Source organism: Haliotis asinina, chromosome 2 (assembly GCF_037392515.1).
Source record: "Haliotis asinina isolate JCU_RB_2024 chromosome 2, JCU_Hal_asi_v2, whole genome shotgun sequence".
Taxonomy (NCBI): Eukaryota; Metazoa; Mollusca; class Gastropoda; order Lepetellida; family Haliotidae; genus Haliotis; species Haliotis asinina.
In genome coordinates, this window is record NC_090281.1 from 94,687,811 (window position 1) to 94,704,707 (window position 16,897).

Here is a 16,897-nt window from a genome sequence, read left to right on the forward strand (position 1 = left end):
TGACGCATGCGCAGTGAATAGGTTCGCGGAGCTTGAAACAGCATGTATGCCCAGCGTCTGAGGTCGTGAGCAGGAGTCTAATCTTGGTTGTGTACACAAACAAGTAAATAATCTACTCGTTACGTAAAACAACTTGTTGATTGTGGTAAGCAGTCACTGTCACAGAGAAAGCTCAGTGTCTGGTTTATTTACACCTATATGTCTGTCTGCCTGTCTGCTAAAGACAACATGCAATACACAGCTGCAATCATTGACCACGTGCAATTTGAACTTAACACCTATCAGACTATACGACATAAAGAAAATATGTTGATTTATGACTCGTGCACGCGAGTCCCGTGTCTGCCACATTATGTAATTAGGCACGTGTGATACACATGACATGTTTTTATGTCTGTGGGTTGCAAACAAACCGCATTCATTTTTTCGGATGACTGGATCTGACTGGTGCAAACTCTTGTCAGTTTCAAGTGCTGCTTTGTACTTGGACGAATGACAAATTCCAGCCACGCAGTAGTTTACCATCTCTACTGACATGATTTTTATTGGATCGAGCGCAAATTCAGAAAACATGTATTTTCCAAACCAAACATCCCTATATACATTCTTCATGGATAACGACTTCTTTTCGTGTATATGATTTTGTTTGACAACAGTATATGAATCCATACTGAAACGACGCAACAAGTACACAAAAAGAAGTTGTTATCCATAAAGAATCTTACTTTCTTGTGACTGGCTATACTTCTAAAATGCCCATCAAACAGATCATCTTTCTGTACACACAATGAACCCTCAGCATATCAGCAAATGAAACAGCCAATCGGAAGCCGTCGTTACACTTGAGTGTATCCACCCGCTATGACTGGGTTCGGTCTCCCGAGGGCTTCGTTTCTGGGGAAGTAAGCCCAAGTACAAAATATTGCACTTTTCAATCGCGATTGTACGCTTATAATTGTGTTTATTTGCTTTTTTAAAAGCAGCAATGTATATTATATGTCATGAATAAGTGATAAATGTGTTTTAATTATGTTTGATTTTTTGGTTGCATGTGACCTTTAAGCAAACCAATTTCGTTTGCTTGCTTCAAATCGGAGTCGTGATAACAACGGACTGAAGTGAACTAAGACTTGCAGGGAACCTGGATATCAGAGTATTCGTAAGGCTGAGATTAACTTACTTCAAGTCGGAGCCAAGGGGAGTTGCGATGCCGAAGCCTTTCAAATTCAGGTTGGGCCCAACTTTCATCGTATTACATGGTTTCCTGTTATTATAATATTCATTCATTGTTGATTCCAATAAAAATGCATATTTGGCTTTAAAGTTGCGAACTCTCTCCACCCCAGCTTCGATCGAGTCAACGAATGGGCTCGGAGTCGCTGTTGTCATGGCGTTGTACATCGTCCTGTATGTGGGAACCGCCGTTTTCTGAAAGACGGAGAGGTTCAATTGTCATTTCTCTTTGATCTGCAGGTGCCAGCTTATTCTAGACATGAATCATTATCTACTAAAATTGCTTTGATATCGATGAAAACAATGCCGCACATGCAGTAATTCAGTAGAATTTAATTAAATGTGCATTTATGTTGCAATGGGTTCTCAGATCTGAAGGTTTTGAATGCGGTAGGTTTTTGTATGGCTCTCAGAAATAAATGTGTAAATATCGTTATTGTGAAAAACAACAGGAAGAATGTACGGACTACAGTTTTAAACATCATTTACAGATCTAGGATGTGGCTTTGGTAACTTTCTGCCTTTTATCTGTGGGTCTGGTAATTTCTTTTGTGTAAATGGACTTTAGACCTATGAACATTAACATGCCTTTCTGTACAGGTTTTGGTTAGTTAAGATTTGTTTGGCGTTCTAACGCATCAACAGATCAGCTATATGTCGGGTATCTGTTAATATTAAAGTCTGGACCTAACAATCCAATGATCAACATCACGTGCATCGATCTACGCAAGCGGGTCATTATTTAAGATGTCAGATAAGTGGTAAACGTGATCAATGTCCACGCATTAAATGCGCGTACGTAAGTTCGTGTGTATGTAGACTGTACACTAGTTACGACTGGTCTCTTTTTTATTTTGCCAGCGCATTTTTCAAGTGTTAGTCCACAGAATGCCGTAGCGCAATAGGAGTACTGTCCTCGTACTCTGCTCACTGATACTGACCCGAAATGTGATTGCAGATACAAGAGGCAGGGTGACATGAAATTTGCCTTAATGTCTATTGACGCCGGTCGCTCGCTGTATTCACCAGAGCGGCTTGGGAACTTGGGCTTAGTACAATCAACCCCTATGCCACGAATTCCCGCAGGCACCAAGACGAAGCTGTGGCTTAATAAACAATTGTATTTGTTAAAAATGTGCAAGTTTCATAACCGGTTGGGGTGTTAAAAGGCTGAATGAAAAGCGTTTTGCCCGCCCTGAAGATGAGAATAAAGAAAGTAAAGTCGCCATACCGCAAAGAATTCCCTTGTGGATCCGGATTTTAATGTTCCATACGATATTTCGGTTTGTTTGGCAAGGTCATCAGCAGATTTGATTGGAGTGAGCATCCGCTCTATAGTGAGAAAGGCTGCTAGGTTTGCAGTGTAGGAAGAGATGATAATCAGCACAAAGAACCACCATGCCCCTCCTATGATGCGACCAGCGGCCGACCTGAAACACATACACATACATGTACATCAAAGGCAAATAGCTGACGTCATGTTCTTATTGAACACATGTCGACGTCTGAGAAGCTCATGCTGGTCACTGAGGACTTTTAATGCTCTGGTTGGACTCGAAGTGGTTGAAATGATAATGGACATGTTTAATTAATACAAGAACTATTTCCGAAATATTTCAAATCTGTCTATCAAAATGATCGTATTTCAAGCAAGTTTTGGTGAAACGACTGGGTACTTTCAATGCCCATGAGCTGCCTGTTAGGGACGTATGGGTGCGAACGACGTAACTGGATGCGCTATGGTATTTGTTAATCTAGTAATGATAATTAACAATATCCCTTAGCAGTCACGGTCTATCATCGTGTATGATGTTTAGGAATAACATAGTAAGTGGTACATTCCATACGCATGATGGCATTAGTGTTCCGCTACACTTGATACATTTATCGTCAGAAACTAGTGTACCAAAGGCAGAAATAATTTCATCTTCGGTTTTTATTTTTGAATATCTCGATATTTTCTTTGAGGCGAATGGAGGCTGACATATGCCATTATTTCGTGGAAAACGTGAGCCATTGAGAATATTCCAGATTTCTTAACTGTTAGTCTGTAATAACATACTTAAGTAGAAAATTCTCCATCCAACATTAGGCTTAGAAATGTCGAACACAGAAGAAACAAAAATCACAAAACTGTCAGTTCCATACAATTAGCATCAAACACACCTCTATATATACCGTTAGCATGACATTTACATCGATATAAGAACACGTATTACATCTTTTCCGCATACACCTCATTATGAAGGTTGAAATATAAGTCTTATACTGCGTTCTAATTTGCTACTTAAAGGATTACTTGTCACTCTTCTCTTGACGTGCGTTCCCCTGAGAAATGAAAACGGATTTTTCGAACTGTGTCTGGAGGTGCGTATATCACAGTTAAAGTTCAACAGGGACCGAGAGTCATATGAAACCTTCCTTCATCTCTGAATATATGAGAACTCCAAGGGTATGACTGCATGGAGAGGGGGCAATTCATCCAAAAGGCACGCCAGGGTGTTTCAGATGAAACGTAACCTGTTTTTGTGGTTTCATGCCACTTGTAATACATCACTCAGAAAACGACCAGAGCTCATCAGACATATGTGTGTATTTAATTGGATGTTTCACTCAAATATCTGAGACAAAAAGCGACATTTCAGGGGGAAAAAACGTTAAGGTCCGCGGTATGTATTTCATTTGAAATGCCAGTAATGCCTCAAAGAGGATGTTGGTGGAAAATATATTTGCAATTTTGCTGTTATCAATTTCAGAACTGACAGATTTTGCATGTCCAAAATACCCAAAATCATCATGCGACGGCCCCTGCCTATCATAAGGTATATGTAACAGGATTCAGTTTAGGTAATTTGATATATGTTAATAGCTGATACTTTTACAAAGAGAATCTAGGGGTCCGTTTCAGAATAACCTTTAAGTGAAATTACTTTATGTTACCACATTTCTATGATAACCTGTAACTGTATAGTAATGATATCTACAGAGTGGCTTTCCTCCTGCACAAACACGAACAAGTGCGAAGTAAGGGTTTCTCGATATCGTCAATCGTAATGGCTCCATTCACCTTGGACAATGGTCACTTCCTTGCAGCATTAGAGCTCCCATCGAGAACCAGAAGGAGTTGGACAGTGTGAACTGATTGTGAATCATGTCTCCAAATGTCAACGTCAGATTGTGCCACTCGTAAGGACTGAATCGACTCACAAGAAAGATGCTGACGCTCACGACAACGTATGCTATAGATATGCAAGCCCAGAGTTGAATGGAAAAGGGCTCCATGAAGGAAAAGACACCAGGCTTTTGTTTGTCTGGGCGCTTAATCATTATGCTAATTCCCATGTTCATGAAAGGTTTCGAGAAGTCGACCACCCGCTCACGTTCCGCTGTGATTGTTAATGGAGCAATTGCCAGTTCAGCTACCTGAAATAAGAGAGATCAATAAGCAACGGATGGAATGCTGGCGTGCTGAAATCGACAATGGTAATTAGTGATATGGACATGGGTGTCGGTGCGGTCGACAGCCTTTGCAATCTTGACCTTTGGTGTTGGAGGCAGAAATTGACATTACTGTTGGAAGAACGCACCTACTGATTAATGACATCCGTGTGAATGTAGGTAGTAGGAGTCACTAAGGGTATTACATTATTGGCGTTAGTAATTACTGATATGGACTGGGATCTCAGACATTAGGGGTCATGAGATAATTTGTATGCGCCCTTGTCCCTTAAACAATGGGCTTTGCGCTCTTATGGTGATTGAGGGACATATAAAATGGTCCGTTTGATATAGGTCATATTTGTCATGAGAACAGTCGTGCTTATCTGTCTGTGCTTATCTGAGACAGAGACCTTGGACATTCACAAATCATTCCGAGAGCAATTTGTTATCTCACTTACAGAGTATTAATTGGGGTTATGTGCGATCATACACCACGCTGACATAAAAAGTGTACAGTTGGGAACTGAATTTTCTTCGAAAACCCTTGAAAATAGTGAAGATAATTTGTAGCATTTCTATGTCATTGCCACCTCTTAACATGCTCGAGGCGTGCGGTCTTGAAATGAAATGAGATAATATGTAGTTATTGCATTAAGTGTATAAATATAATGCCAGATATTATTCATCGTCATGTGGTTAGTGTCTCAGAGTTCAACGAGAGTTGCCAATACACCATGGACATACTAGGATACTAGGACCTAGCTGAAGCAAAGCCCTTCACATAATTTCATCCATTTAAGACAGTACAAACACAACTGCATCGTTATCGCAAGGGATATGATGTTTTTGATTAACTTTATTAATGTGAAATATTTGCACTAATTCACTTACATGAACGCACGGCTATGCAAAACAGATCATTTAATTCATTTATGGGCATTATAATTCTCTTGCAGAACAATGCAAGCGTGCAGAGGTATCTTAGAAGCATGGTGATGCGTCGAAACTTCTCATCCCCACTCACAGAATAACTGACATAAACAGATGAGGAAATTATGACAGGGATATTGCATTCTTTAAACGCAGATACTAGTATATTTAAACGTGAGCAATTCGTACATGGATCATTCTTCAAACATTGTGTTGCGAACGATTTTGCTGCTGCTTTCAGTCAAGACTACTTTATTCAAAAATGGAAATTTCAATGTTTACGGGCATAAGCACAATGGATTTTCTTTGTAAATTTCGATATTGCAGTCGCACAACCATTGCCTTTGTCAAAATGCCGACTGTGGGATTGAGTACGATCTGACATCACCCCACGTCTCAGTTCTCCGATCATTCCGCTCCACGAGCCATTCTTCAGATCCTCGCCAAACTGCCCGTCACGAACCTCGCGGATTTCGTAGTCAAACTCCAGCTTCTCCGAAATCTCGTCCGCCAGATCTCGACAGAATCCTGAAAGAACCACAATGAAAACTGATTCTATATATGATGATCATATTACATTACCCAATTAACAGGACACATTTAATGAACTGGGGATCAGAATTAAATTGTTCTGAAGGCTCGGGTAATATGCTAATATTCTACTCAAGCAATGGCAGCTTTGTACGTGGATGCGTGTACATTGGAAGGTAATAAAAAACACAAACAAAACATTAAATGTATGGGAATATTATTCTGAAAAACCATACGTCCATATTGTAGCCTTTTATTTTTCTTGTAAAGACACGCCCTCTCTTCCGTACCACTAGGGACTACCCGATATAATGAAACACGAACAAATAACACAATGTTATGTCGATTGGATACTATTTTCGTTTTCACGAGATTGAAACAAATCAGTGTTTATTATAAATTACCACACCATGTCTTTGCTTGTTTTATGAAAGAAATCAAACGAATACATCAAATTCTGATCATTTAATCATTTTTATAATCCTTTCAAAGTATTTATTTTCGTTTCGTCACACACAAGAAAGATACATCGTGAAAACACATTTCCCCTATGTATTGTCAGATAAAGTTATGCATGATTTCTTAGAAAGGCTGAATATTATTCTGATGAATTTTATGTTATTGTTGTATTTTTCTGTTTGAACTCGTATGTGATTGCCAGTTCTTTTGACGATGCCAACATGTGCGGACACAGTCGGTTCCTCGTTGCAGATTTAATGCAAACAAGGGTTGTGTTCATAATACCGAGGTAAACTAACTAGTAATCACTTACATAAACGGTTTAGAAGCATTCAATTAAGGTTTCCAAATAATCTCATTCCACAGAAAACATATCACCTTGCACGTAAGCCAACAAAAGTAAGCTTGCCAACAGTTTGCCCTCAAATCTGCATTAAGAAGAGATTTATCAGATGAGCAACTTAATTCGACATTTCCGAAAAAAGTGTGCTTTCCATTTGCAACGGAAACTGCCTTCCACTATCAAAATGGTTGTTCGGCTACAAAATATTCTTCAACGAGGAGCCCATCTGCATGTGAAGTCCACAGAGAATTAACTAAGCCTGTTTGTCGAAATAACCCAAGTGGCGCACGGGCTAAGTGGCACAACATATAAAGTCATTTCAGTATGTTGGAGACATTTCTTGGGGCGCCCGATCGATACAGTGCTGTATTCTCCTGTAGGGTTGATCAGGCCAATTTACCTCATCGCCATTCACGTCTAAAAATCGCTTACCCCGCGGTATCGGCAAGCAATAAGCAAATATACCTAATTTAGTGATTTGGAAGCAAATCTTAACGGCAAACCTTCGTATCTATTGTTTCCTAGGAGGGGCTTTCCGTTGTCAGGCGTCTTCTTCTTCGCCAAGAACGGTGGAAGCTGGAAAAAAGGATGGTAAATGGAGAAAGCGGTTGGAAATAACACAGACTTGACGTAGAATAACATCAATTTTCTATGGTAGAAATGTCAAAACCAGATGTCCAAACGCTTTCATTGTGTATTTTCAAATTACAGTTCGGCGAAACATTTTAAGCAACTTTCCAAGTTAATCGTTACTGGAAGATCTGTATAAAGATGAATCTGCCTCCAAGTCTTCTGAATGTGTTTCTGATGAAGGATGAGGTCAGATCGGCGTGTGATGACATACTTTCCATGGATATGTACGGGTCAGATATGTATATAACGAAACCGGATGGTACAATGTGAATAAATGGTTATCAAATGCCTGGTCTCTCTCTCTCTCTCATCCATTTGATGGAAAGAATGTGCATATATCGTGCTTGTGAGCAGCTGCGTTTTGATGTAATGTTTTGAAAAGTATTGTCCAATTTTCACATCATTTGTTGAACAACAACCTTTTTGGACCGATACGAATCATAACGTCACGAATGTATTGTTTTACAAAATCTAATTCACAGCAGTTGACTGAAGTACAGTTACACCTGTGAGTCTAAACTCACAAGTATATGACATTTAAAACGAATAGGGGAACTTAACATTTCTTCTCTAATATCAGCTCTAACCCGAAACTTGAATCTTCGCATATAAGTATATATCCAAAATACATGACGCTTTAGCTTGTAAAAGACTGATTCCATGATACCTGCAGGGCGGTAATAGCGATGTGTGGGACATGTGTGTGAGTTTAGGGTGCCCGGATCATGCTCTTGGAACTGAGTGGAATGGCAGACCCATTCCTCAAGGAAGGCTCTGAGTGTAATAGTTGCAGCTCATGTTTTCAAGTGTGAGTGCACGAAATTGTCTGTCTAGCATATCTTTCAGTTGCTCATCTGTGCTGTGAACCGATGCCACTGATGGACACAACGGTACGTTAATGCTCGTGGATTTCAACAGATAAGTAAGTACCCTACGACATCGCTCTGGCGTAGTGATGATGATGGTAAGTGAAGCCTTAGCTAAACCTGGTGCCATCAACATGATTATATAGTCCGTTAACGGACATGAACCAGACCTGGGTTTTTTTGTTGTTTTTTGTGAAATATCTCAGTACATCGTAGCACTTTAACAAAATCGGTCGAAGCTTTGCACGCAACATCAATCACGACAAATATTTCTTTACTAATTCATACAGACTTGCCCTACATGAAAAAGCGACACCGGCACATACTATACCAAGAATGTTGAAGCCGATGCTGATATGGTCAGTATCACTGCTCATTGGTGCTGCTGCTCTTATCTATGAAAACAACATCGCAAAGACATCCCCTGACAAATTCTTCGGTTTTCGAAACATACATTTCACGTAGCAGTGATGGATATTAATTTATCGAAGAGACGACCCACTGTAACGATTTAAGTGACTAAAAACCCAATCTGCATGTGACAGAGAAGCACCGAAGACAGGGAAGATATGGGGTGGGTATTTTCCATGCCTTTTTGAGTGGATATGAACTCTGAAACAAACACTTTAAAACTTGGCATGCATTGCTGTTTTTTTCGGACGTTTGTAGCGTGAGAAAATGATTTATGTTCATTTTGGTTTTGGGAAATGTCTATCTAACACGTCCTGGACGTGGTGCTATCACATCTGAAAACCAGTTCACCAATTAAAATGCGAATTTGTAAAGCCCTGATCTCAGACTAATACCTGTTTCTGACGTAGAACATGACAAACAGCATGCCTGGGTGTACAAAAAAAAACTCCACAAAAAACATCGATATTCTGAAAGATGGGAGCTTTTCCTAAAATTGGTACATTCAATTAACTACCTCAATCATTTGAGTAATACTGCATTCTGGCGTGTCCACGAACGCAGGTTCTGTGTATGCTCTCTGAACTCCTGTTCAATAGATGGGCTTGAATAAATATCATTGCAGACATTCCCATTTAAAGTATTTCTGTTGACATACATACATTTGTTGGTCAAATGGAGACGCTGATGCTATATTTGAGTGACTTGTTATGGTTCTATACTGACATTGAGAATATTGCAGATATATCACGATAAGGGACACACGAAATATGTTTCACACATTGCAACCATGTGGAAAGTCGAACCCAGATATTGCGTGATACTGTCAGAGACACTCTGTCGGCCATAATCCGTCCATGCAGGATTACAGCAAGTGAAATGTCGTCTCATCACATTGATGTTATGATATCATTCTTCTAGGGTGCAGTGGATAGAGAGGCGCCCTGGAGAGAGGTAGGTCGGTAGTTTGATCCACTAGCCGCGTAATCCCAACAAAGGATCATAATTCCTGCGACTATGCCTCGTGCTAAGCATGAAGAGGATAAGACACACATTAGTCATTTGTGCGCCAGTGTACTATTTCAGAATACCGTAGTCGTTTTAGAGCCCCTTTCATCTCTCCTAACACGTAACAGAACATTAACTTATTGCACTAAATACACATGAGCAGTCGTGTGATTTGCCTGTGATGAAATGTACACCCCAAACATAACTTTTTTGTACAAATATTAATACAACGCTGTATGTATGGCATGGAGCTTTTAAATAATCCTTCATACCACATCCGCAATGGGATGTCTTTGCACACTCTCAAGGAAATGGCGCAGAGAAACAGTCCCAGGAGTAAGGCGCTGGACATGAAGGCTTTTGTATTCAGTCAGTCGTTTCAGATCCATCGCACTAATACATTCTTCATGAGGATGGTGTCAATACCTAACTGGCCTTTTTTAATATACTATCCCCCCAAAAAACAGATGAGCAATTTGTATTTTAAAAAAATCTATTAATTACCTATTGTGTTCAAACAATTGCCAAAATCTGTAACATGAATGTTGATAACATGATTTTACACAACTGCATTAGTTAAAAAACGATTTTACCTGAAAAAGATGATTTTGATCAGATTTCTTACAAGGATTACAAAGGCATCGACACAACGCAACAGAAATCACCTTCCGGTTGAAATTGTGCAACAAAGAGCATTCACTGTCTGGCAATAAATATCAAGATTACTTTCAGTAACTGCAGTTTCAAGGTCAAATCATTACTTCACGAGTTGACACGGAACATCGACATAGAAAGAATGCTGGAAATTACCAATCTTCTGTTGCCAGGCGTCTGAATGTTAGTCTGAGCACAGTATCATGGCTTGCAGCTCGTTGCAACCAAACAGGCGTAACAAATGGCCGTCCTTGTACAGGCAGACCTCGCGTTACCACTGCAGTCCGAGACCGATACATCCGGGTACTACATTTGTGTGATCGTACTGTCACGGTTGAGAGCTCATCAGCCAGGGTGCCTGGACTTCAGCAGATATAAGGGCAAATTGTACGGAATAGGTTGAAAGAGATTGGTCTGAGAGCTAGGAAACCTGACGTCGAGGGTCGTACTACGTCGTTCTGCGTCTCCGTTATCTAAAAGTATCTACTTCCTTGTAGAGATATTACCTTCTTCTAAACTGGTGTAGAATTTCATGCACTAAAGTCTATTTGTGGACAAGGTATACATGTTTGAAAATACATCATGTTCGCAACAGATTTCTCGTCTATGCGTGTACTATATAATTACAGAATCGGCTTTTGATCTCGATCATCAAAAAGTGAAAAGGCTTCATATTCCCTGTCTTTCTATCCTCTCAGTACATTGAAAATTGAACAGTGTACATGTCTCTAGGTTCTTTTCAAAGGGGGTCCGCTTGGGAAAACAAAAGTCAAAATGAAATACTTAAACGTAGGAGACAACATTGTTGAACAACGTCATGTACTATCGTTTGAGCAATAGCATGTTTACTGAGTATGGCTTTATAAGCTTTTCACACATGTTCACACATGTACCAATGTGGGAAATTGAACCATGGACTTCAGACGGAGCAGTAGCAACACAAACAGATATGCATATACAAATGTGCACCGGGATAGTTGATGGTTCCAAGATGACTTCATTTCGTTTCAAATTGCAGCAAGTATGTAATGGATGTAAGCAAGGAATCACATCCAAAATGGCGAGTTAACAACAAGGATGTTAAGCGTGGTTGCAGCAGACGATAACATGTTTGAGTGAGAAGGCAAATGCTTTCAGTAGAAAACGAGATTGGTGTAATACACACCATTATCTCAGTAAAAGTGGTGTTGCTTGTATACATGTCCATACTTAGATTGAGAAAAGCAGTACGGAGTAGTAAATGGGTAAAGATGTTTATGTGCTGCTATTCAATATTCCAGCAACATCAAGGCTTGGGACACGAGAAATGGGCTTCACACATTGTAGCCATTTGAGGAATGGCAGCCAAACGCTTGAACCACTAGGCTAGCCCACAGAGTAAACAGTATGTATGTTTGTATATGACTGATAGGAGGCTTTGTATTGGAGTGCTCCCTCTCTGTGGGCTTGTAAAACTGACACCGTGATGGGCCTATTCTATTAGGTTGCTGACAAGCCGATCATGTAATGTCGCTCGAAAGTGAGTCCTCATCCGGAAGTAATATCACGTCCCTGAACTAACACCCGTGTAATGTTAAACCTTCGCTGCTACTGTTACGTTCGCCGTCGGTTTAAAAAGAACTGTAGGTATTCTTGTTGGCGGACGTGACGGTTTGAGACATTGACAAGAAGTGCTCAGCATACTTATCCTTCACTCCATGGCGTTAACCTTCGTTCGAACTCTAATGAACGTGTCTTCCTTGCCGAATTATGTCCCAGACGAACACCTAACCCATGATTAGTCAGCTTTCCCCTTTCGTATCTACGTCTGACTCGTCTTGAAGTAACATCGGCACTATCTGACCCTGAAGGCGGCATGAGAAACAGAGCTCTGACCTAAGAACACAAGGTCCATACTTTAATTTCGGTTCAACAGTCCTGTCGCTGATGGTATTTTCAGAGTAAAGCAATTAGACGGCCACTCAGCACGGTCTAAGTGCTTTTTATGATGTGACCTGGATTCAGACACAATTCTAATAGTCCTCTAATGCACTTTAGAATCCTGAAAATTTAACGTTTCGAACGTTGAATGCATTACAAGCCTATTTACATACTTCTAACAGTAAATAAGAATGGCCTGAAAATGATGATATTGATCACAGAGTATGAACGTTAGAATTTTAACATCGTGTTTGATATTAATAATAATAATTAATAATTTCAGATGCCCATCATGAAGAAGTATTGAAATCTGATAAGCCATTGTAATGCTTTGGGAGAAATTGAGACGATCTGAACATGTAAATAGCCATTAGCGTTGTCAGGCTAACTCTGAGTGAGCGATAGTCTTGTCAGTCACATACCCGACAGTGCAATAGCCATGGGGAATGGGTTTTATTATGTGATCATTATATCGTATTGATCGCAGCTTGTCATTTATGAGGAAGACATAATAGCATCATCTTCCTAAAAGGTGAACACATTATACAGTTGACACTCGTTATTCAGGACCCTTCTTTCAAGAATGTCTTTTGAGACACAGAGGACAATAGGCTCATTCTGAAGTTTGGCGGGACGATCTCTCTTGACACGGCAACAAGGATGATTAAAGGGTCTCGTTGACATGATTGTGTTCGTATCTGAAGGTAGTGTTGCTTGTTCCTCTCAGGGGACGTGTGCACATTAAAGACAGAAGTTTGTGATGGACGACTGAAAGAGCTTCAAAGAAATGTTAGTTTAGCCCAAATAAATGCATTCAAGGAAGTGTGACTATACTAGACAGATACTTACAGTAAAGGTTTGTGAAGTGGAAACGGCTTGCTGTCGTGTTCATGTGTCAATCCTATTCATCGGTGTGCGTACACGTGTATACAAGTCCAGACACATATTATGTAGGTGTCTCTACTCCGTCGAGACATCAAGCAACAGTTTAACATAGATTCATCCTTGGACAAAATACCCTGACCTGTCCCTGTTTTGTATCAGACAGGGTAAGAAAAACATCTGTTGAATGTCTTCACGGCACATCCAGTTGATCAAAAAACCCACCCTCTCTGGACAAGACAATCTATCACCTTACCCACGTCGTCGGTTTTGTCTAGGCAATAATAGGAAGCCATACATACCAGTATAGTGGTGACAACCTTTCGACGTTTTGTGGATGTAGAACTTTCGTTAGCGGATCCCTGCTCTCCAGCATCATATATTGTTCTTAATCCAGATATGCTGTCCCATTCACCAATCTGAAACATTACCAACAGTCTTATGATGATTCAGAAGCTTCAGTGATTGCCACTGATAACATGACATGCGATCAGATAGATAAAGTCAATAAACACACACACACATACACTTTGACTGCGTGAGGCACGGTCCAGTTAATGCATGCCGTGTTAGCTTTATGCAAGACAGTGCAGGTCTTGTATGGATGCAAGCCTGATTCGTATGTTGGAAAAGCCATGGTTTGAACATTCACATTACCGAGGTAAGTCTACAACAGAAACCAACAGCCATGGGTCCGGGTTCGCCTAAAGTACACAATCCGCAGAGGAAGCACGCCTTAGGTGATAGGTCACCCGTGTATCGACGTAAATCAGCGTGACGTACCTTTTCATGAGCAAGGCATTGTTCATAACTAGTAAGTACAGTGTTCGATTTTTACTATATTTTAATGATGTGTATAAATTACAATCAAAGGTAAGCACATGTTTCAGAGCGAATCAGGCATACTTTCTGTGACTGATGCGTAAACTGTGGAAATAAACTTCACATCTACCATATGTCATCTAACAATTTCTATAATTTACTAGGACCATGACTATTTTAAACCTACAGAAAGCTACTTTTTAGCACGATTTGTCTGAGGTACGTTATACATCACTGAAATCATGGAATAGTGCATTGGAAAAATGACATAAGCAATGATCTGATTGTAAATAGCTATAAAAAAGGGGTTGACAATCATAGGTGTTGCGTTACCTCTGCCCATGTGTATATCGTATTTGCATTATAGGACAGAGCTTTCATTGTCTTGTTTCTAACCATAGAACGCTAGACTGATTGGCAGTGTATGTGACTTTTGATCTATTGATAGCATTGGCAACCGGTGATTTGGTGAAGAGATTCCCCCGAGCTTCGTCGGCAGAAGTTTGAGATGACACGTTTACGCAGACTCTAGTAGAACATTTTTTTACTCAAAATCAATCATATTTAATCAAATCTTGTTTTATAGTTCTCGTGCATATGAAGGAGCAAAGAGCCCCTCGTGATATCGACCAAAGTGAACTCTGGTCCACTAGGGATGGCTTATGCTCGTATAAATTCTGAATAGACGTGCCTTCGATCTGAACTTATAACGAGGTTCTAGTAGCACAAATGTGTCTTTATAATCCCCAGACTCGGACCCTAGGATTGTAAATTAGAAGCACTATGCCTCCACGTCGAAATTTAAATCACGTTTGGCCCTACAGCATACAATGCGAATGGGAATGTGTAATCCCAGAACCAATATCTATAACTTTGATTAATTCAAACACTAGTAATACCTTTCCCCGTGTTTTAAGCAGTAGCATGATTAAAACCGACAGTGATAAAAGGTTTCTGTCAGCGAGTCACCACAGCACGAATATGCAACTGATAAAATCGAACTATTGATAACAGCTACATGCATCTTTCATAGGTCTCCATTATACGCTAACGTTCATTGTATGTAGGAGCCATACGGGATTTGCTTTGTCTGGTGTTCCGACGACTTCTGATGTGTTCTCAAAGGATTAACATTTGTAAAACAAACAGGAATATATTTTCATAATGCCCGTGAATCAGATGTGCTGTGACACAATATTTACCGTTGCTGAATATATCGTATTCAACAAGAACGGGGAATCATGAGGTATCGTGTCGGCAGGAAATGATAATTCGGATGAAATGAGCGTCTCCGCAGGTGGTCAGTTGACTCACATTTTGTGATTCCTACTTCGTCATGTGCACTGTGGTCACAGCGGGTGGACAGGAGTTATTCATAGGGTATTCAAATAAATGGATTCGATAGTCATTTCCACATTTGCGTTTCTATTCAAATAGCATATTTTCATCGGGGGATGTGTGTTTGTATAGGGAAAATGCTAACTTGTGTCGAGTGTCTTCTTGACCGAGTGCTGCTTGAAAGGATGATGAATGTTGTATAACTTTGTAATTCACTGCAAAACAGTGACGCAACTGTATGATGTAGATTCAGTAAAGAGTAATCGGTAAGGTCTTATAACAGTAAAGGTTGATGCAGCATAGTAATTGTCTTCCTGGCGGCGGTAGTAGAAAGCAATATTACCGCTAAGGGACCGTAACTCCCATACCTTAACATAGACTTCAGATAGTCGAAGCGGTAAGGTCTTTTGTACAACAACATCGCGGAGGTTTTCTTCCAGGGTATAAGGGAGATGCCGTTCACGTCACAATAAATCAAAATATCTTTTGAAGGTCACTGTCTCATTGTGGATATCCGACCCGACGTTGCTATTGGGTGTTCATCTGAAGGTATTCATTTCACCACTGAATATTTTTAATATATTACAACAGTAAATGTTCTGACACTGCTTTCTTACTGCCAGTCTAGTTTCACTTACGATAATATATTTCCGCTGTAATTTGCAAACCTTGTACTGTTGGTGACTGAGCAACACCGTTTGTTGGTTTTGTTTTATCCCTATGCGTAACTAAGTTATTTCAGTTTGACTGTCTATACGTACCAATATTGAGCAATGTCAAAAAAGGAGAAAAGACCAAATGTTTCATGGATGAAGTACATCATTGCAAAGCACTTGTCAGTGGATACAGTTATGGTATGTACTGACAAATACATAAACACACGTGCCAACATAAAGGAGGTTTTGGACACAAGTACAGACTGAAGGTAACATGCAAAATGCATAGCATGCGCCTCGCCTGACTACAGATATGTACTAAAGAATTCATTTACCAGCATCAGCATGTACGTACGCTTAATTAATGGAGACGTATTCAAAGGTATGCGTCTTTATTTGTACTGCACACACACACACACACAGACAGACAGACAGACACACACAAACACACACACACATATATATATATACTGCAGCCGTTTCCATACATTTATTGATACATATACCAACTGCACTTTGAAAGGCAACTCTTTTACAACTGTGCATTGCGCACATTAGCATGTATAATGCATATGTGATGCCCCTCCTTATTTTAAATATGTTTGTGTTTGTGTGTGTGTGTGTGTGTGTGTGTGTGTGTGTGTGTGTGTGTGTGTGTGTGTGTGTGTGTGTGTGTGTGTGTGTGTTTTGTGCAGAAGTCGGCAGAAAACACCATGGACACCTTGTAGTGCCGGAATACTTGGATGGACACTCGGGCATGCAGTGACATA

General features: G+C 40.1%; 1 protein-coding gene across 1 annotated transcript in view; it reads right to left on the reverse strand.

Annotated features, from left to right (window-relative positions):
* LOC137273040 (glutamate receptor-like) overlaps nucleotides 1-16,897 on the reverse strand; it is a 102,969-nt gene that overhangs the window by 8,472 nt on the left and 77,600 nt on the right. Inside the window, exons 9-14 of the mRNA XM_067805481.1 lie at nucleotides 13,614-13,730; nucleotides 7,441-7,513; nucleotides 5,993-6,132; nucleotides 4,301-4,656; nucleotides 2,465-2,663; nucleotides 1,181-1,428 (exon numbers count right to left, since the gene is read on the reverse strand). Of these exons, the coding sequence (XP_067661582.1) occupies nucleotides 1,181-1,428; nucleotides 2,465-2,663; nucleotides 4,301-4,656; nucleotides 5,993-6,132; nucleotides 7,441-7,513; nucleotides 13,614-13,730 (1,133 nt within the window). The remainder of the gene's footprint in view (nucleotides 1-1,180; nucleotides 1,429-2,464; nucleotides 2,664-4,300; nucleotides 4,657-5,992; nucleotides 6,133-7,440; nucleotides 7,514-13,613; nucleotides 13,731-16,897) is intronic.